Genomic DNA, 22979 nt, shown 5'->3' on the forward strand with positions numbered 1-22979 from the left:
TGCCTTTGACAGGGTCCGGCATTCCTTTTTGTTCTCTGTCCTCCATAGAATGGGCTTTGACCCCTCCTTTATTTCAATGATCAAAGCTTGTATTTCGGAACCTTGGATATCCCCTCTGATTAACGGAAGACCGTGTGCTGCTTTCAAATCCTCTCGAGGCCTTAGGCAAGGCTGTCCTCTGTCTCCCTACCTGTTTATCCTCATGGCTGAGTCCCTTAGCCAAACCCTGGATTTTAACCGAAGAATAGGCCTTATCACTGGTATCAAATTTGAGCATGGCACAAAAAATATTAATCACTCCCAATTTGCAGATGATACCCTCCTGATAGGAGGAGCGTCCACCACCATTGCAAGGCGCTTCAAGAAGATTTTAGACCAATTTATGGAATACTCAGGAGGGAAAGTTAATCAGTTAAAAAGTTGTATCTATGGTTGGAACACTCCCAGCCATACCATCCATAGCATTGCTAGCATTCTAGGAGTCTCCTACAAGCTCAATTGGAACCATTTCACTTACCTTGGAATGCCAGTAAGTTTGGGACCACTGAAATCTGACACCTGGAATGAAATCCTCGACAAAATAAAGAGAAAAATTCAACAATGGGGCACCATGTGGCTGAACCCAGCTGGAAGACTTGTTCTTCTGAAATCAGGCTTGGCCTCTCTGCCCATTTACCGTCTCTCTTTATGTCAAGCACCTGCAACCTTTCATCAGAAAATGGAAAAAAATCTCAGGCATTTCCTCTGGCAAGGAGGCAAAACGGAAAAAAGAAAGTTCAACCTTGTTAGTTGGAAGAATGTCATCCAATCTCAGGAAAAAAGCGGGCTAGGAATAAGATCACCAAAAATTCTGAATTTAGCTCTTGGAGCTAAAATAATTTGGAGAATGATCACTGGTCCCACAGCTTGGTGGAAGAAGGTCTTAGAGGCTAAATATCTGAACAGTGCGAGGCAGCAACTTTTGAATACCAGCATTCCCAACAGAGATAGCACAAAAATATGGCAGCTCTGCAAGAAAGCCATACCCTTCATGACTCAAAATATTTCAAAGGTTCCTGGAGGAGGGAGCAGTGTCAATTTCTCCACAGATAGAATTCTTGGACAGCACCCAATCGGATCACATTCGGAGGCAATCCCTGCAATAAACTGGCTCAGCAGTAGAGAAATAGTATATCTGTCCCAAATATCACAATGGGAAAATTCTACTCAAGCATGGATAGGTTGGGAACTTCCGGAATACCCCAGAGAGCTTGAGACCAGCTTTTTTGCTCTCAAGAACCTCCTTCACAGCAAAGCCCCGACGCAAAAAGGCAAGCAAGATGGCTACCGTTGGGATCCAACTGGAACTCAGTACACGACCAAGGCTGGGTACCATTGCTTATGCGATAACATCTTCCCACAGGATGTTTGGAGTCAATGGAAGCTGGTATGGAGAGCAGAAGCACCCCCCAAAATTAAATTCTTTCTTTGGCTACTTTTAAAAGGGAAGGTTCTAACAGCAGAAAATCTAATGAAAAGAGGTATAATGGGACCCTCTCGATGTCCAAATTGCTGCAGCTCAGAAGAGACACTTCAACATCTGTTCATAGATTGCCCTGTAGCTGAAGAATGCTGGAGGACGATGGCATCTCTCGGGAATGCTCCATGGGAGCCTAAGGCATCTATTGCAGACACTCTCTTTAGTTGGAAAAAAAACTGTCCGTGGAAAGGAAAACAGAGTAAATTAGCCCAAAGGATTTGGAACACCATGGCAATAACTCTCCTATGGCGAATCTGGTTAGCACGCAACGGCAAGATCTTTCAAGGGAAAAATTGCAATATCAGAGTTATGTGCCATAAAGCTAGGATCTTAGCGGTAGAAACAATCACGGCCCATACCAAAGGCAAGATAGAGGTCGCCAACTGCAGCGTCGAAGAGAGAAGTCTGATTAGCCATGTGCAAGAAAACATAATCAGTGCTCAGGAGATAAGCCAAAGGAGGGTGCAAACGAAAGAGACAAACAGGACATGGAAGCTGAGATTAAAGGAGGAGGAGTTCGCAACTTGGCTGAGAAACTGCAACAGGTTCTTACTGTTCTTTGATGGCGCATCTAAATCTAATCCTGGCCAAGCAGGGGCAGGAGGCCTAATCTGCAATGCGAATGGCGAAAAAATTCTTCATTTCGAATGGGGATTGGGAGAAATATCCAATAACAGGGCAGAAGGATTAGCTTTGTATCAAGGGCTCCTTCAGCTGATCAAGATCGGGATAAGAACAGCAGTAGTCTTCGGGGATTCAGCAATCATCATCAGGCTCATGGTGAAACGGCAAAGCACACCGAATATCCTCCTGCAACAGATCAACTACAGGAACCAAATCCTCCACGACTCCATGCAAGAAGTCCGTTACTACCATATCCTCCGTGGACTGAATAAGGAGGCTGACATGTTTGCCAACAAGGCATGTGAGCGCTCCAAGGGCAACATGTACTGCAATAACACCTCCTCTTTCCAACCGCTCCCATGAACCACACGCATTCAGTCAAAGCTCATTGTACCGCTGCTGAAAGCATCTATGACTACCGGCAAACAATCAGTGCAAGGGACAGAACAGGTATGGTTGATAGGAATTTGATCAGAATTTGGATTGGGAGATCTGCCCAGAGCGTGGGAATCAGGCGAACTGCAGGAGGAAATCGTCCCGCCAGACAGATCTCATGTGCCTATCAGGATTTGCTTTGGGCTGTGTGGACCAATTTTGGAAACCGCATACGGGTTTGTTCCCGCCTCCACAGCATGTATGCGTTATTTATATCTATCTTGAGCTTCAGGATCCTTCAGTTCGGAGAAGCCTATTGTGGCAGTGATCATAGCTTCAGAACCGCTTCAGTTTATCCCCCTTCTGCCAGAGGTGCCGACCATAAGACTACTGAGTATTCAGCGGAAGCCACTAGAGACAAGGAGCAAGTCCAGTGCCCCCGCATCAGAGAGGTGATCATAGCAAATAGGCAGATCTCAGTACCAATGGAGCGTCCAGAACAGTGCTTCCACTGCCGTGACCTGCAGGCAGAATTTGAGGAAGTGCGCGCGCAACAGAGGACCCTGGAAGATCATGTCCGCAGTATGGAAACTAGGCATGCAGATCAAGTTCGGAATCTGGAAGCAAAACTCGATGAACAATGTAGAATTTTACATGAAAAATACCGAGCCGAGATGAATCTATTCCTACATAGAGTTCACTCTTTGCACGAGCAGTTCAACAATCTGAGCAACAGATGTGCTCATGCCGAAGAATCAATCACCGTCCTCAAGTATATGATGGAGAAAAAGTTCAAAGAAGCGTCATCCTCCTCCAGTGCAAAACCGAACGAGCCAGACCCAAGCCCGGAAGACTCTACAGCACGGAAGATTAGTCACATAGAAATTGATTAGCCATGTGTTGCAGTTGTAAATTTTGGTGTTTTCAGTTTGTAAGAATCTATAGTAGTGAAAGATGCCTCATAGGTAGGAACACTAGAATCAGGATCAAGGAAAGGGAATTTTTTGTAATTCCTTGGATCCACAATGCTCAAGAAGCACTATATGTACGGCAAGCTGCCTCCCTCTTCTTTTTTCAGATTAATACATAGCAACCGAACTTGTCAAAAAAAAAATAATAATGGACCAATACTATAATTTATCAATACAACATGCCTAAAAAGCCATAACTCATTTCATATAACACTCATTTAATTAACCAATTTAATTAAAAAACTAAAATAAAATACAACTATTTTGAAGAAAAATCTCAATTTTAATTTGTCAATGATATTAACAATATTCTAAAATGTTAATTAAATACCGACCATCAACCTAATAATTATTGATAATTAAACTAAAATTCTAAAAACTTCATCTACAAAAATAATTAAACTAAAATTCTAAAAACCTTATCTAAAAAAATATCTCGAACTTAGTGATGATGATGATAATGGTTAATGTCTGCTGAGACCAAACATTGGTCTATCGGATCTAAAGAAACAAATTATTTACTTTGATTTAAGATTTTAATCATATGCTCAAAAAGCTTGGAGAGAAGCCTCCCGACGTCACTATAATTTTGTTGTAAAAGGCTAGGAAGGTCAGTATTGTAACAAAGATTGTGAAACTGAGATCTAATGTGCTTGTACGCGGGGCACTCTAAGAGGAAGTGGTTTCATCCTCGATGTTCCTATTCTCACATATATGGCAAATACTTTCCATCCATGGCGTTTTAGGAACTGCCCAACGACCTGTTTCACTATGGAGCTCATGAGAATTCGTTCTAATCTTTGCTATATTAATTTTCTTCTTTGAGCTAGTTAAAATAAAGAGATACTTTTTATCTTCTAGGTTGGAGTTGATGACGTTCTTATAATAACTTAATTTTCTTTTAGCCGCTAAATCTTTCTCACACCACATTTTTTTCCTTGAACTTAAACTTAGAAGTAACAATATCTTTAATGTGATTTATGTTTTGCAATGCATCATTCTGGTTGATCTCCCAATAAATCAATAACAACACCAGTTAAATCCATAACATGTTTACATTAAAACTAAAAGAACCTTCATTAAACCTTTTAAATCACGGGTGCCGGTAATACCTTTCAAATTCATAAAACTACCTCTGCGCTGATGACCCCTGCTGGCTTGTGGGTCGGGCGGCACCCCTTGACCTTACGCCCACCTTGCTTGTGTTGTTGGACAGGAACTTTCAGATCAAACCTTAAAATCGGGCACGATGAGTTGATAACATTTTCGGTTCTATTTTTCAAGTCAATGTTTTAAATCAAATCAATTAAAAAAGCTATAACGTTGATAATGATATTGAATTAAAAGTGAAACGGGTTGGTGATTTTTTTCCACCGCGCAATACAATTCATCAACAGTCTACTCTGAAGCACGCGATCCGTGGGATGGAATTTGATAGAGAGGATGTCGTGTCGAAAAGGCAGTCCTCTTGCTTTTAATGAGACCTTAATTCGAAATGAATTTCAAATATTGTCATTTAATCTTTTGCCATCAAGCGGTATTAAGTTGTTTTCAGTGAAATTTTTTTTGGAAGTTTTTCAAATAGTGTCATTTAATCTTTTCTTTGCCATCAAGCGGTAATAAGTTGTAGTAAGTTGTTTTCAGTGAATTTTTTTTTGGGAAGTTTTTTCCGTGAGTTTTTCGAGTTTAATTTTTTTAAAATTTGGTAAAACTTATTGAAATCACACAAGTTTGATGAGTAATCCTGCACAATCCAAATGCTTTAAAAATTTTCAAGTTGTGACTCCATATATACAGTCAAAAAACTTAATTTAAATAACATAAATCAATATTTCACCTGAATTTTTTCAACAAAATTCCAGCTCTGCTAAATTCAGAAAATCACACTTAAAAACTCCATAGAGTAGAGAGTAGATTGCCATCGGCAATGAAGCTCAGCATCGACTATCTCGCCCGCCGCCCCAACTAATGCCGTTTTACAAAGTTATTAAAACGATTGGGGGCTACAGTAGGCCTGCCCATCAGGGTTCCTCTCGACCCGTCCCAGTTAGTGCCCAACTCGACGAAACATAACAGTCAACACTAGCGGCGAATGAACAGTTCACTCTTCCTATTCCTCTTTTAAGTATTCGCATTCCTTACACATATTTCACATTTCCCCTTCCAAGTCTTCCAACTATCAGGGTTCTCGCATTCCCATACTGGATGATACTGATTAGATATCATATCGTTTGTGTTAACAGAACCCCGATCTGATATCATATCGATTGTTTGCTAACTCTGACCTTTATGATGAAGAGCCTTCCTGATGAATGACTCTCCTGATTATGATCTACGTCCTGTTGATTGCAGAGCTGAAAAGTAGCCTGTTTATAGCCCTCGACAATCCACCGGACATTGATACCATTCGCAATGCCCTTTTCGACGATGGCTGCTGCCTGCACACCGCCGACTGTCATGTGGAGGACGCAGTGCTACCAAAAAGAGAAGGCCTTCGTCCGTAAAGAGTGCCACCAATGAGAACATTCTATCGTTCGGCCTTATCCGACGTTTTCAAAAGATAAAACGCCCCACTCACCCGCAGATTGGGCCGACAAAGCCGAGGGTGATTTCAGATTAATATCGAATGGCGAAGTAACACCGTCCGAACCCAGTCCTACTGTAATTTCGTTGGTAATTCAATAACGGCTCTTCACATCCAAAAATAGCCCTGGGGTCGTTGACATCTGGATGATCAGGCTTACATCTCGAACAATAAACGTCCACATTTTCAAATCTAAAGAAGTGCAGCAATAAGCGCAAACTGATTTCCTCTGCAAGCCCAGGGAAAGAATACGCAAAGGAAATTCATGGATGGCCGTCAACATAATACACGATATTAGAACGCTGGCAAGAGCAACCTTTGGGATTCCGGGTATTTTCTGCCTCTATTTGACCCAATAGCATATATTTTACTTACAGCTTTGATCAAATGGTATATTTATCTCAAGTATTTCTCACCCTTTAGTGTAATGCTTTTATATTTTCTCAGAACTCAAAACAAATATTAAAACAAATAATCTTGCAAACTCAAAAATAAGATTGTCACTGCTGATATAACTTCGTATATATGTAAGTATGAAAATGAACATTCATTTATTTCAATTGGACATAAGTTTATAGGGAGAAATAAAGATAAATGGCACCTGGCGATATAGCTCTGTTAATCAGGCTTAATATTACAATGTTCAAATTAGGCATTACCAAAAATATAAGACCTTCATGACATTAATTTCCACTAGTAACTTCTCTGAGGATATGTTCCAGCTAAGAGGAGGAATTAACTCAACTCCCATGTATACGTAGTTCTGAAAGATGCACACATACACAACTCGTTTCAGCTCCAATTAAAGAATTACACAAACAGTTGATACACTTTCTAGTACGGATTAAATACACCTAGGTTTCATATAAAGTTCCACAAAGCATGTCCAATAGTAAAAGGAAAAATAGTGTGGGTCCTTCTAGCAACCATTAGGAAAACAACTAACAATTTGTGGTCCCCACATTATCTCTATAGGCACAAAGGTGGGTCCCCATCACATATAACAACAACAACATAGATTCACGAAGGTTCAATTGACATTCATGTACAATATGAGGTGACGAGAACCTTTAGCCATGTAATAGGTCTTGCCAAAGTGGTATGTTCTTGAGTTTTCTTCTTCACGGCCCCACATCCAAGTCACACAAAATTGAGAGGGCTAGAATCTATAATGCGACCTTTTGTGGAGGAAATGCTCACCCAACAACTAGAAATGACCCACAACTTGATCTATCAATAGGAAACATGACACCTTCGGCCCAGAACTCAATTTTTATTCACATAAATTTGTCTCAACAAATGTTACTTTGGTCTCTCATCAGATGTAGGCAACTCGAATCCTCTTTACTATAAGAAAAAATTGACCCAAAAATAAGTCTATCCAATTGATACTTATATGACTCGAACCCCCTGAAATATGACAAGAAGGCATCTAACGTCTCCCGAACATTTGTAGCATGTAATTGTATATGGTTTAGTCACAAAATTGACATCAATTATGGCATTTATGTTGTGTCTCTTGACTTTCTTCCTCGACCTATCAAAATAAAATGAAGACTGAAAAATAAGCTTTGAAAACTCGTTGATAACACATGAATACCTCCATATTTTTCTGGAAATCTTATTCTCCATTGAAGTCCAACAATGAAATTTTAGTGATTTCACTCTTAGATAGAAACTAGGATGTCTAGTTTCAACACCGAAGTCTATTATGGAAGCTAGGGTTCCAAAACCCTAAGCTTCTCCTTCATACTATCTCCAATATATCATTCTCCAAACTCACAAATTCATGAATGAGAAGACTCTTCTCATTTTCCTTATTTTATGAGTTTAGGATTACCTTTTCACCTTCCAATTTTTATTAAATTCACTTAGCTTTTCCCTCCAATTAAATATTTAAAAGCAATTTTCCTTTATTTATTTAATAAAGTGGCTTTTATAAACTAATCAAACTCACTTTTAATGGTGGAACATGCTTAATTCACCTATGTGGTCACACTGGCCACCCAAGATCCCCTTTTCATTATTATTCCCTATATGATATCTTCGCCCTGATTACAACAAAATATTACACTAAGGTGTTTCTCCAAGTAATCATCCTAAAAAAATACCTTAAAAATAATTAATTAAAATATGTTTGTTAATAACGACATTTTATGGAAATCAGTGGAGTGCAACAGAACCACGAGAAAGTCATGCAAAATTAATCTCAATGGTTAAATATGGTAAGTGATTCCAGTCAGACCCATAAAGATACTCTAAAACCCTTTGGGCCCACTAACGGAGTAATCCTTCTCTTATAACTAGGCTGACACAAGCTCCGAAAAACCCTCCTAACCACCTCACTAAGTAATTCAAAATTTGGGGACATTACAGTCTCCTCTCCCCAATTTTTCTTGCCCTCAAGCAATGTTATTATGTGTTACTACTCCACAAGCTGATCCAAGTGAATACCAAGGTCCCAAACTATCCTAATCATCATGAATCATCTCTCTCTCCACTCACGCCCCAACCAGAAATAGACACTAGAGGCACTCTGCATACTTCCAATAAGCAGAGCATCTAGAAAATGTTAAATTCAAAAAAACTCCTCAAGAAGCCACTCTACCAGAAAATGAATCCCACGTACCTCAAAAGTGAATTCGTGAAAGTACAATCCAACTCATGCTGAGAATGGTCCTCATACACATGAACTAACCCCTACCTCCTCCTATGGTACCATCAATGAATCATTGAGAAGTGAAATGCTCTCTGCCAAAATGTAGCCTAATGGAAGATCCAAGTGGTATTCGCCTATAAAGACTAGCTCACCCATAATGGTGGTTGAGCTATCAAGCCCTGTAATGTTAGGTTCCCATGCTAGTCCAAAAATGAAACTTCCATCTTAGCGCTACGCCTCTTAGATCATCACTAATTTTTGCGACGAAGTACTGCTAAGTATTGACACCCATTCATGCCTCATTACTAATCCATCTATGCAAGCAATAGATAGACACCATGTATGATGAATTAATTCAGTGCAAACTAAATTTCCCTGCTTCTACCTAATCACACAATAGACTATGTTATCCTGTCTCTTGGTGATTTACCCAATTATTGCTTGGAGACCACATGCCTTCATGTAAAAGAGGCCTACCATCAACTATGTACCATGTCCGTACAATGCGTCGAAACATCCTACCGAATATGTGTCATGCAACTCCCTCATGATCATCTCCCTAAGTGTCTACTCACGGGAAGAACATACACTACCTCTGCAATGGGTCATGTGATCCATAATCATGTATTTTTCAACTCATGCTCCAATCATATGCCTCAACCAAGAAGTCATTCTCCTATCCAAGATGCATTGTGTCTCACCAAATTGTCTCAAGTGACCGCATGTGTCTTTCTACATGTGATGAGAGGGTCAAAGAAAAATAATAGAAGCCTCTACAACATTATGCCGAACTAGAAAGTGAAAAAGACATGGATCAATCCCAAAGGGTTGTTCAAGAACCCATATGGATACCCATGTGTAGTATTGCGAGTATCCCGCACTCTAACTCTAATCAATTGATGTGCCAATCGAAGCTTAAGATTAGAGGAATACCATTTTGTGATGTTTATCCATCCACTCATTAATCTTTGGTATGTTAGGCCCATTGGTATGCCCGAAGTCCCAATCAATGTGTCTCCCCTTAAGAAATGCTCTGACATCCCATTGTGCATCACCATACTTCTGTGTATACCTCTGAACACCATGGAATATCACTGTACCCCACTGGCTATCATTGTCTATCTTTGACGCACCTTATACAATATGGTATCCCACATGCGCTAATGTATATGTCATCCTGCTAGTGGACCCACCCTGATGTGAGTTGTATCACCTCCTGCCTCGTAAACCTAAGTGGCATGACTCCTCACATGCTAATGGGGATATCATTGCTGTGTCGATCCTTGGTGGCTCATGCTCTAAATAAATCAATGGTAGAACATCATCCCTATATACTACTCTATCTGGTGGTATAAATATTCCACCCCATCTAAATAACTCTCGTCGGGGCACACTGAGCACCGTACAACCCCATGCATGAAAAATGTTCCAAGACATCTCCCGAAGTCTACACACTCTTGGATTAAACCAACTTGCCCCTAGTGCTGACCATAATTGTGATGGAAGTGTTAAGGAATGTGAGTGCTCAGTCAGTGGCTCAATCATCCTATCAATGCCATAACCATCCTTCAAACTTGCTAAATGATTGAAAACCCCACCTCGATCCCAATGCCAAACAAGATGTCCAGTATCCACTACACTCGTATCAACCAAACCCGGATCCCACATGGATGTATCCTAATCTTAAATATATCTTTATCCACATCCTATGGGTGTATAATCAAAAATCTCTCAAACATTCCTCTCTACAACTGTAAGTCCATCTAGGTGCTCCTCATGCTCCATTATCATAGGAGGGTCCTCTATAAAATGATGAGTGTCCTTAGCATCCTCTTCTTGTGTGATAATTTCCATATAATAACGTACAGAATTCAACTATGTACAAACTTGATCAACCTGCAACTTTGATTCTTGAAGGGTTGTCTGGGTGCTCTTCATGGACTCCTAGGAAATCTCAAGCTCATAAATAATCTTGTTGACTTCATTGTCTTTCCCTACTAGCGCATCATGATATATATCACTAAACATGATTAGGTGATCTCTGTTTGAAATGAGGTATAAGTAGTTAGATTTCATCTCTACCAATTCCTTCTTGAGCGTATGAAAATACACAAGTGAAAGCTCTCCCCCTAAGTTTTCATGTGCCACTACACTTCTCCAACAAAAACTTGTCATCAATACCAGTGCATCGTCATATTGCATCGTGGATTCCCTAATATTGTATGCATTCATATTCAATTGGTTTCCATGTTATATGTGTAGGTAGGCTTGTGAACAATATCTACCTCATCAATTGATGGGTCTCGGTTTGCACAGTTGACTTGCTATCTATTATCATCTTTACACACCCCTTGGGAATCATCATCAACTGTCATAGCCTCATGATTATCCATGTGCTCGTCATATAATTCAACAAGCTCACTAAGTGACGACAAAATTTTTTGTAGCAATTTATGATTGCCTTTCATCCCAAAATCTCGTTCCAACCTGTTGGGGTGAATATGTGATAGCTTCATTTTCAATGGGTGTGACTTTTCTCAATTCATTTTGGAGTGTTTGGTCATAAATTTTATCTTCAATCCTTACTTCCTAGTACTTGAATTCCTTTTCATATTTGGATTTACTATTCATTTTTCTTCTTACTGCATTTAATGACACCCATGCTTCCATGTGCTCTATCCCCTTTACAATGATTTTCTAATCATTTTCAATTTTTTGGAAAAATAGTTCTTCTTGACTTGAAATAATTTTTTCTTCCTTTTTATAATCTTTCCTTTGAACCCAACAACTGTATCATGGCACCTTAAAAATAATTCCTTCGAACTTGGATTTTCAAATATAGCCCATAGGTAAGACAATATCAATACTTTGATACCATTGTAAGATTTCTGTCTAGAAAATTCCTAATATTTTGCCGAGAAAATTATGAACTCTTGGCTATCTTACAATGAGCTCTTTAGTCAAACAATTTGTTTGTTTACTATTGTAGATGATTATTTTAAATTTAAATTTACTCGACATGTACACTGAGTGTTGGAGCTATAGTAAATTATTGAAATGTCCAAACAAATACTCTTGAAAAGACACGAACAAAATTGTCACTACTGATATAACTTCATATATATATATATATATATAAATGAAGAGTCATCTTTTTCGATTGTCCATAAGTTTATATAGAGAAACAAAGATAGTTGGAGCCTAGTACTATAGCTCCGTTAATGAGGCTGAAGATTACAAACTTCATAGTAGGCATTTCCCAAAATATAGGAATACCATACGTACTCAGTTTTGAAAGATGCATAGATACACAACTCGTTCTAGCTCCAAATAAAGAATTACACCAACACTTGATACACTTTCAATCATGGATTAAATACGCCGAAGTTTCGTATAAAGTTCCACTAAGCACATGCAATAGTAAAAGGAAGAATACCATGGGCCCTCCTAGCAACCATTAGCAAAAAAAATAACCATTTGTGGTCCTCATATTATTTTTTTACGAACAAAGGTGGGTCCTCATCACGTATAACAGAAACGACATGGACTCATCAAGGTTCAATTAACATTCACGTACAATATGAAGTGACTAGAACCTTCATTTAAGTAATACGTCTTCGTCTTCATAACTGTGGTACGCAGTTGAGTTTCCTTCTTCATTTCCCCGTGTCCAAGTCACACAAAATTGAGAGGGGAAAAAACTATAATGTGGCCTTTTCTGGAGGAAATGTATGCCCAACAATTAGAAAGGACCCACGACTTGAGCTATTAGTAGGAAACATGATTTCTTTATCCTAGAACTTAATTTTTGTTGGCAAAAAATTGTCTCAGTAGATGTTACCTCGCTCAATCATAAGATGGAGAGAGCTCGACTCCTTTCTACTCATAAGAAAAAATCAACCCAACAATAAGCTTTTCTAGTTGATAATTATATGACTCGAACCACTTAAAATATCACAAGAACTTGTTTAGCGTCTCCCTAACCCTATTACCATGTAAATGTGTATGGCTCAGTGATAAAATTGACCTAAATTCTAGTATTTGGTTTGTGTCTGTTCACTTGCTTCCTCAACCTATTAAAATAAAAATAAGAGTGTCAAATAAGCTTTTAACACCAACTGATAACACATCAATACCTCCATATTTTTCTAGAAATTTTGTTCTCCAATGAAGCCCAATGGTGAAATCTATGTGATTTTACTCTTACACACAAAATAGTGTGTCTAGTTTCAACACAAAAGTTTGATATGATGGTCAGGGTTGCAAAACCTTGACCTTTTCCCTCAAAATCTCTTAAAGATCTCTTTCAACTCACAAATGCACAAATGAAGAGAGTCTCCTCATTTTCCTTATTTTATGAGTTTAGGATTGCATTTTTGCCTTCTATTTTTTATTAAATTCACTTAACTTTTCCCTCCAATTAAATATCTAAATTAACTTTTCATTTCTTTATTTAATAAAGAGACTTTTATAAACTAATTAAAGTCACTTTTAATGTTGAATAATTCTTAATTCGCCTATGTGGTCACACTGTCCACCCAAATCCCTTTTTTATCATTTTGTCCTGTAGATATTTTCGCCGCAATTCCAACGAGGTATTACATTAATGTGTTTCTCCAAGTAACTAGCCTAAAACCACACCTTAAGCATAATTAATTAAAATATGCCAATTAATAAAGCCATTATATGGAAATTGTCGGAATGCAATGAAACCACAAGAAAACTGTGTGGAATTGGCCTTGATGATGAAATATGGTAAGCAATCTTAGTCGGACCCATAAAACTCCTCTAAACCCTTTGGGCCCACTAATGAAGTAATCCTGCTTGTATAACCAAGCTCACACAAGCTCTCGAAAACCATCCTAACAACCTCACTAGGAAATCCAAAATTCACGGACATTACATTATATCTTATTTCATGGAAATCATTAGAGTGATGCCTATGTTTTCCACAATAATAACAATTGTAATTTCTCTTATCATGAGTTTTAAATTTAGATTGTGTCATACCTTTCTATTTTGCTTTAAGTTTTCCTCAATTTTTGTCCCTAGTCTTACTTATGAATGGTTGTTTACCTTTGGGTACCAATTCCAAATCTAAACTATTAGAGCCCAAATCAAAGTTCTTCATCCTTTCTTCCTCCTAGAGAAGAATCCTTGTCAATTCATCAAATGTAGGGTTTTCTTCTCTAGATGGAAGACTTGAAATAAAGATTTGATAATCGTGCACCAATTCTTTTAATGTGATGTTGATTAAGTCAGTATTGGACACTTTTCCACCAATATCTCCTAACTTATCACTTAGATTTTTGACACAAAGAATTAAATTGCTTATATATTCATTTTCTTCTAAATTTATAAACTAAATCTTAGTCTTCAAAGATAATATATGGTTTTTATTTGTTATTTCATAGAAAACATTAAGCACATGCCAAGTTTCTTTTGATATCTTGCAATATCTGATGTGTGGAATTATATTTTCCTTTATGAATATTCATAGTAACTCCTTTTATTTCACTTCACCTCTATCCCAATCTGTAATAGTAACAATAACAGTGGGTTGGGGCTCATCCACACTTGCAATTGATCATAAACGATAACCTTCCAATATTGTTAACAACTTAAATTTCCAATAAACATAATTTGTCCCAAGAAGCTTAGTGGATTCATCCAAATATATATCTGCTAGAGATTTGAGATAATGAGAAAAGCTTCTCTTTCTCCAATCAACAACTTCTAAATCAAACAAATTTAAATTGATTTTTTTTTAATTCCTTCTATCTCCTTTCACCCATTAAAATAATCTAATGGGTGTGGTTAATATTTATATTAGGTAATAGTCATTAAGATTTAAAAAGAATTACATTCCTTTGTACAATATATAGATGGAAATTTTATCTTTAATATCATATCTTTAAAATTAATTTATTTTAATAAATTTATAATTTATGGGTTTAAGATATTTTAATTATAATTTTCTTTAGAGTTGGGAAATAATTTATTCAATTTTTAACTATGTAGCTAAATGTGTCAACATTATTTTTTATATAAAATATTATTTTCCAAACCTCTTATTATACATTTCTCCAGTTTTGGTTTTCAATATAGTCAAAATTCAATGTAAAAATATGTTTCAAGGAGCCACTTTTACCATAGTTCTAATTATTAATGCAATAAAATTCCAGGTCAAAGTGCTTTGTAAGGGATTAGCCTTCAATTTATCACCATAGATGTGATGGTAATTTCTTTATAATGGTTTCTCTATAAGGATCCCCTATTACAGGTGCCTTTGCATTTTTATAGCAAAGGTGAATTTATTTTTTTCTCGGTAAATCTATTCTATTCTATTATGTACAGAAAAAACATTACAGGCATATATTCAGATTGCCCAAGGCCGACTGTGGCTCTTTGGAGCATGATTTCCCAGCACTAGACCCGCCCTCGCAGGGGTAGCGCGTCCAGACAAAACTATCTTCACAGGACATCATAATATGACAGTGAATCCATACCATACAAAAAACATCCCGCGCATGGGCACCGGAGCAGAGAAGTACATCCCTCGCAGGGGCATCAAAAGAGTTATAGACATAGCCAGAGCAAACATAGACATAAACGTAAACTAGAGAGACATAGCCATAGCAGACATAGACAGAAACATAAACCAGAGAGACATAGACATAGACATAAAACCGGAACAGGACCTGCACAATTGTGGAAGACGAAAGGTTGAACCAGTGGAAGTTAGTCCTCCAGCTTCTCCTCGACAATTCTGCACCATCCATACTTCTCTCGTTCTTCTGCAGTGGGGAAAGAGTCCTAGTCTTCAACAGTGTTCTCCTTGGAGGTCGACGCCTGCTGAGCCTGAGGGCGCTTGGGAGCTTGCACGAGAGCCCCCACTGGTCTCTCCTCGTCGCCTTCCATTCTTTCATCTGGGAGCTCCTCCTTACTGCGCGAACCACCTTCACCATCCTGATTTTCCTCAATGAATAAGACCGAAATGTGAGCATTAATGCGGGGTTTATTCTTCGAGCTGCCAAAAGTGAAGATGGCGGAGCCAAACGCAGGAAGAGGGTCCGATTCAGAGCTTGGACTACTCGCGTCCATGAATTGGCTTGCCTGGAGGGGAATGGCCTCTGCCCTTCTGTGGCAATTACAACGACAGTAGTGGAGATGGGGCTCTGTAGCTGGAGGACGAGAAGACCCTCCCCGAGCAGAACCTCGTCGACTGAGCAGTCTTTGCCGGGGTCTAACCATTTTTGCAGGAGTACCGGCGGCTTGAAGCAGTATAGCAATTGAAGACCTTCCCAGCTTGAGACAGCCCCCAACTGAATTAGAGCCGCTCCCAGCAGACCTGGGATAACACTCAATAGAGCAGAGGCAGCAACCAGCAGAGTTTCCGGGCTGGAGACAACCCTCACCACCTTGAAAACTGGCCTTAACAGCAAGAGCTGTGGCCTGTAGAACAAAACAACAAGCAGGAGCCTGAACCTCGTAACCACAGCGCTGAGCGTGAACCTGCTCCATACCATCACCCACCTTAATATCCTCAACATTCCCTCGAGACCTGTTCTCCATAACTGCGAATTGTAGTCGCACCAATTAACCGGACGCTGCATTGAATTCCCTTCACCCACACCTGAGCTTTTAATCCTCGGCAGCGAGAGACACAATAACATTTGAGATTGAACTCGGGGCACCACATGGCTGGCATGTGGCTCCTCCCTGCCACCCGTACTATCACCCACATCCGGGTTAGCAGCATCCCATTGGACCAGGATATCACATTCCTGAGCCTGGACAGTATTTGGAATTATGGTGGTATTTCCAGTGAGAAGGGTGTTTTCGCTTTCCACTCCTATATTGGTGAGAAGGTCCGCAACCTTGTTGCCTTCCCTTTCTATATGAGTAAAAGAGATGGCTCTGTTGCTGCGAAGCAATTGTTCAATAGCCTCCAGCCTTGGTTCGAGCCTCCAGCTAGTGGCGATTTTCCTTGCTTGGGATCCATTCTGGATGCGCTTGGCCATGTTAATGAGAATCTGGGAGTCTCCTTCCACGACCAATGGTTGGAGGTTGAGATTCCAAGCTAGAATGAGCCCTTGCCAAAGTCCTTCTAGCTCAGCTGAGTTATTAGTGTCCCATCCTATATTGCCAAAGTATATCTGCATGGGAGAGCCTTCGTGATTTGTTAGAATACCTCCGAAACCAGCCATACAAGGGTTGCCTTTGGAAGCAACATCGAAGTTGAGCTTGTAGGAATGCTTTGGAGGGGGGGTCCATTTGCCTTTGTTGCTATTGCTACTTTTGGCAGAGCCTTTCTTATGAAGTTCCTTAGGAAGATGCAGTTGCCAGTTGTCTAGGATACTTTTCTCATTGTTTAGAGAGGGTAGATCCTCCTGTGCCTAGGATCTTAGCAGTAGCGTTTCTTTGAGATTTCCACAAAACCTCCTCCATATGTCCTCGATCGGAGAACATTGGTTTTTGAATATTCGTTTGTTTCTTTCCTTCCATATGCTCCAGAGGATTAGACCAGGGATTATGTTCCATAGACAGTTGAGGAGCTCGCTTTTGTAAGGTTTCTGAGGCCATTGTCTTAAAGAGTTGGTAATGTCGTTCTCCAATCTGCATCTTCTTTGACATCTGAAGCTTGCCTTTTCCCATAGCTGATTGGCTAAGGGGCAGGAGTCCAGGAGGTGTTGAAGAGTTTCCTCATTACAATTGCAATTGTAGCAAATGGACGGACCATGAAAGTTTCTTCTTCTTAATTTATCCCAGGTGAGTATTCTTTTATGTCCTACTAACCATAAGAAGTGAGAGACTTTGGGCCAGGAGTCGAGCTCCCATATTTTGCGCCATATTGGGTCAGACGGGATGTTAATATTACTTACTATTTTGTACGCCTCTGAAGGGGTGTAGGTGCCTTTTGGTTGATATCCCCAACGAAGTATGTCATTTCCTTCGTTCTGTCTGATATTTCTTTTCCGCAGCTCCTGCTCCAGCTGCTCAGCGTCTTGAAGGTTTGTGTTATGGATTAATTGATAACCCTGTTTCCATTTCCTGAAGCCGTTCTCCGTGTTCGACAACCAGAACTGTTGGATCTTTTCTTGCTGCTGCTCCTGCCTGTTGAATTCTGGAGCTGGGTGTAAAATACTGTTGAGCTTTGGCATCTGGTTCCATGCATCCGTCTAGAATCTTGTCGTTCTGCCATTTCTCACTTCCCAGAAGTTGTGCGTTTGAATTAAGTGGAAGTGCTATTTGGCTGCATTCCATATTAGCGAGCCTTTGACATTGGGAGTGAACCTGATGAGTTCCTCCGGAGGTCTGTTGTTGGCGTATTTGGCTGTCCATAGCTTGACCCAGGGCTTATCTGGATTAGTGACCCATTGCCACCAGATCTTGGCGCTCATGATGGAGTTGCTATGCTCCGGGTCTCTCAGTCCAATGCCCCCTTTGTCTTTGGGAGTACAAACGGTGGTCCATTTTACTAGAGCCCATTTACAGTTAGTTGCCGAACCTCCCCATAGGAAGCCACGCTGAAGATTCCTTATTCGTTTTAACACCCACTTTGGCGCTGCTAGGATTGAGAACAGGTAGAGAGGCATTGCCTGAAGGACCGACTTGATGAGCACCACCCGACTGGCTAGATTTAGAGTTCTATAAGTCCAGAGGTTAAGGCGAGAGTCGAGTTTTTCAAGGAGAGATCGCCAAGAGGAATGCTTAATGGCTGAGGCCGTGAGAGGAGCCCCAAGGTACTTGGACGGGAGGGTGGCAGAGGGAAAACCCAAGATGCGGGTCACCGCGGACTTGACTGAGGGAGGGGTGTGAAAGAAAAAAATCTGCGACTTAGTGCAGTTGACATTAGTGCCAGAGGCTTCAGAAAAATCAGAGAGCAGGGATTTGAAGCAGGAGGCTTCCTGGACAGATGGGTAGCCGAATAGCATGGTGTCGTCAACAAACTGCTGATGGGAGTTAGCAGGGGTGTTGTGAACAGAAAGGCCTTTGAGCTTATGAGAGTGGAGGGCATTTTTTATGTGACGCCCTAGACCCTCAGCCATAAGAACAAAGAGGAAGGGAGATAGGGGGTCACCTTGCCTGATTCCTCGGGAAGGTTTGAAGGGGCGGGAGGGAATACCGTTCACTAGAATGGAGAAGTGAGTAGAAGTAATTAAACTCATGATCCATCGAACCCACATGGAGCAAAATCCAAAGGCTGTTAGCATTTGCTGAATGTAAGTCCAGCTGAGTTTATCAAAAGCCTTAGAGAGATCCAATTTGAGAATCATACCTGCCTGCTTGGTTTGCTTGAGAGAGTGTATTATCTCGTGCGTGAGGAGAATTCCGTCCATGATCTGTCGCCCTTCCACATACCCTGACTGTTCCGGCGAGATAAGCAGGGGCAAGAGGGGCTTTAACCGATTCGCAATCACTTTAGATATGACTTTGTAAATGACATTGCAAAGAGCAATCGGCCTATACTTGTCAGGTGTTATGGAATCTTCCTCTTTAGGGATAAGAGCGATGAAGGTTGAGTTTAGAGAGGGAAGCCGCCAGTGGAGAGCTCTTGATTCTTCTACAATTTGCCAGACCTCTTGCTTTATTAGCTCCCAGAAGGTGTGAAAGAACGTTGTGGTAAATCCATCTGGGCCAGGGGCTTTTCCTTCCTTGAGTTGGGCCATAGCTTCATCCACTTCCTGAGATAGAACGGGGCGAAGGAGAAGTTCATTATGCTCCTCCGTGATGATTCTTGGCACATTTTTGGTGATTTTCTCAATAGCCGGACGCCTGTCTCCTTCAGGCTCTCGATGGACCTGATTGAAGTGATTGAGGAATTCCTCCTCAATTTCCTCATGCTTCTCTATTTTTTCCCCCCCTTGTTTTTGAATGTAAGCGATGCTGTTGTGCATTCTTCGCTGAATCATGGTTCTGTGGAAGAATTTGGTATTTCGCTCACCTTCCTTCAACCATCTGATTCTGGATTTTTGCTTCCAATATATTTCCTCCTGTTTCCTCCTTTCCTCCAATTGGCTTTGGATACGTTGTTCCTGTTCCAGAGTTTCTTCAGTGTGCCCCTTTGTGATTATCCTTTGTTGAAGTTCCGTTAGTTCCTTGTTTAGATCTTGTTGCGCTGTAAATATGTTGCCAAAGGTCTCTCTGTTCCACTGCTTTAATTGATTTTTTAAAAACCTGAGCTTCTGTTGGAACTGATACATCTTGGATCCTTCAGGCGGGATGAAGGATGTCCATGTTGTTTCGACAAAGTCTTTAAACGAGGGATGCGAGAGCCAAAATGCTTTGAAGCGGAAGGGTCTTCTGGTTTGGTTGCCTAGTCTTTGCCATTGGAGGGCTATCGGCCAGTGGTCCGATCCAATGTGGGAGAGAATAGCTGCTAAAAAATCTCCTCCAAGGTGAACCGCATTGTTTGATATGAGGAAGCGGTCCAGTTTGGAAGCAATTTGATGCTTGCCTGCTCTGCGATTGCTCCATGTGAAAGTTCCATTGCAGAAAGGCATATCTATGAGGGAGGTATTCTGAATGAAATCCTTGAAGTGGGAGTTTTCTTGTTCCATTCTATTTCTACCCCCAATCTTCTCCTCTAGCTTGGTGATCATGTTAAAATCCCCTCCTATTATCCAGAGCGGGTGCCTCCTATTGTTGTTCAAGGCTTCTATAGTATCAAGAAGAGCAATTTTACTTCCTGTGTCCTGCGGGAAATAAACATTTGAGAGGTTTCCATGGATGTTCGTACCTAGGATGTGAAACGCAGCCTGGATGAGGTGATGAGAGGCGTGAAAATCTGAAAGAGCAATCGCTTGTGTACTCCAAGCTATTTCCATCCCTCCTGAAGCTCCAGAGGCATCCACCACAACTGATTGACAACCTGGCCAAGCCTTGGAGAGAATGCTGCCTAACGTAGAGCTATTACATTTGGTTTCTTGGAGAAAGCACATTTGCGGCTTTTCCATTTTAATCATGTTTTTTAAAATTCTGAGTTTCCCTGGGCTGTTGAGCCCTCTTACATTCCATGATACCAGCTTCATGATTTAACTATTGAAAGAGGGTTTGTAGTACTTCGTCAACTTAGCATACCTGCCCGACTCTACCAGGATTTTTCCAATTTCGATCGTTCGCTGAAGATCCGTTTTTCTTCCTCTCTTCTTGGTATCTTTTGGGGGCAAACTACCGTCCCATCGGCTTCCTGGCTGAATACCTAGTTGATGCTGATGAAAGGCTCTGGAAATGACCACTTCCAGCTTATTGAGCTGATGCTCTGATATACTATCATATGCTTTCTTTTTGCATGCCATTTCCAGTTCTAGAATGTCTAATCCATTCAGATCTATGCTCTCTGGTTCTTCTTCCATTTGTTGCACTTGATTGCTCCCCTCCATATAGATTTCTGAGTTTTGTAGGGGGTCTGACTTTCCATCAACTTCCATATCCTTGCACTTCCCTTCCGTTTCTTTCTGTCCATCAATGAGGGTAACTGGATTGATAATGGGAGGTTGAGATTTGGAAGTGGACGCTGATGGAGGGGGGGGGGAGGATGAGGACGGAGGGGCTTGGGTGGTCTCAGGAATCGAGGGAGGCTCATCAGAGGTGCTCGCGAGAATTTCAAAGCTGTTCTTTGTGGCTGGGCCATGGTTGTGATTTTGCTGGGGTTTATTCCCATTAGTGGGTTTCTTGTGCGCACGCCTTCTGCTTGGGGCTTTGGTGAAACCGTCCTGGGTTTGGGCTTCTGAGGGATCAGGAGTATTGGCTTTGGCATTCAGCGGACAGTCCCGGAAGAGATGCCCAAGAGCATGGCATTTTCTACAACGAAAGGGGACATGCTCATAGTCCAGAGGTTGAACCCATTCTTCATCACGGTGAGAGAGAGTTACCGATTCTGGCAAAGCTTCATTCAGTCGCATAAAGACACATATGCGGGCATAAGAGGTATATCTGCGCATTTTTGTTTCTTCTGCTGCTCTGATGTATTCCCCTATTCCATTTCCTATGCCTTTGAGAATGTCCTCGTCCCAATATTCATCTGGAAGTGAGTACATTCGAATCCAGACTGGCGCCCATGTGAGATCTTCCTTATCCGGGTTAAATCTTGGTATCCATTCCCTCAGATACAGACCCGCTGAGTTGAAAAAGTAGGGCCCTGCTCCCAGAATTCTGTATTTGTCCTCAAGACAGAAGAAGATCGCCGTAAAGAAGCCTTTCGGCCCTAGCTGCAGGGTGACATCTCCTTTGGGTTTCCATTTCGCTGCAATCCATCCATATAGGGCTCTTTCCGTCGGCCAGAACCCTATGAACTTCCCAATGAGGGCATGATCCCGCATGTACTCTATTCGCTGATCAATCTTGTGTCCCGGCAGCTCTATTCTAGGCCTTTCTTTGGCTATGGGCTTGCATGTGGTCGAAGAAACTTTCGGAGCTTCCTTAGGTTTCTCCCCATTGTCTTGTTCGGCGCTGGCTTTGTCCTTCCGCCCTTCTTTCTCCTTATTTCCGTGCTGATACCTATTCTCTTGATTCATTATCTCCCTGTCGATGGATCCAAAAACAAAATCCTGTTCAGGACCGTGCAGCGAGGTGTTTGCGCTGGGGAAGGGCTCTGACGCCCTCCCCTGACGAGATTCCATTTCCCTTCTCTAGTGCCCTGCAACGCTGCTGCGCTACAGGTTTCTTGGTCTAGTTCTTGAGTGGATCCAGTGGGTTGCCGTCTGCGCCGTCACAGAGTTTCTCAGAACCCTAATCGCCTTGCTCTCCGTCCGCCTTGTTCACAGAGAGAATAATGTTAGTCGAAGAAAACATAGCAAAGGTGAATTTTATTAACTTAGCAAAATATTTTTAAAAATTATTTGTAGTTGAATTGAGGCTTCTGTGATTCATAATATTCGCAAGAAAAACTTCGGCGTAAATCACATGTAGACATACATTTGTCGACGCGTTTCGAACCAACTAGTGTGGTTCATCGTCAGGACAAGTTGAAGAAACAGATATAGCTTAGCATGATAAATAGTCTGAGAAGAGTCTCCAACGGCTAGATTGACTAACGGCTAATTTTGACCTTAGGAGCGAGGTCAAATTATTATTTATTAATTTAATATTATTTTTATTTTTATTATTATTTTTCTATGGAAATAAGTTAAATTAGGTAAAATGGTTGGTTTTAAAAAGGAATTTATTTATAAAAATTAATATATATATATATATATATATATATATATATATATATATATAATAAAATTATAATATTAGGCT

At 40.6% G+C, this 22979-nt stretch overlaps 1 protein-coding gene across 1 annotated transcript; it reads right to left on the minus strand.

Moving 5' to 3' along the window:
• Window positions 1-18812: 18812 nt before the first annotated feature.
• On the minus strand, window positions 18813-22357 carry LOC149139045 (uncharacterized). Its single transcript, XM_089450566.1, has 3 exons — window positions 20817-22357; window positions 19015-20645; window positions 18813-18952 (listed from the first exon to the last, which is right to left on the minus strand). Exons 1-3 carry the CDS (start codon window positions 22355-22357, stop codon window positions 18813-18815), a joined length of 3312 nt encoding a protein of 1103 aa, XP_089306692.1.
• Window positions 22358-22979: the final 622 nt, after the last annotated feature.

Source organism: Pinus tabuliformis, chromosome X, assembly GCF_031772625.1.
Source record: "Pinus tabuliformis cultivar Carrire ecotype Pingquan chromosome X, CPIR1, whole genome shotgun sequence".
Taxonomy (NCBI): domain Eukaryota; kingdom Viridiplantae; phylum Streptophyta; class Pinopsida; order Pinales; family Pinaceae; genus Pinus; species Pinus tabuliformis.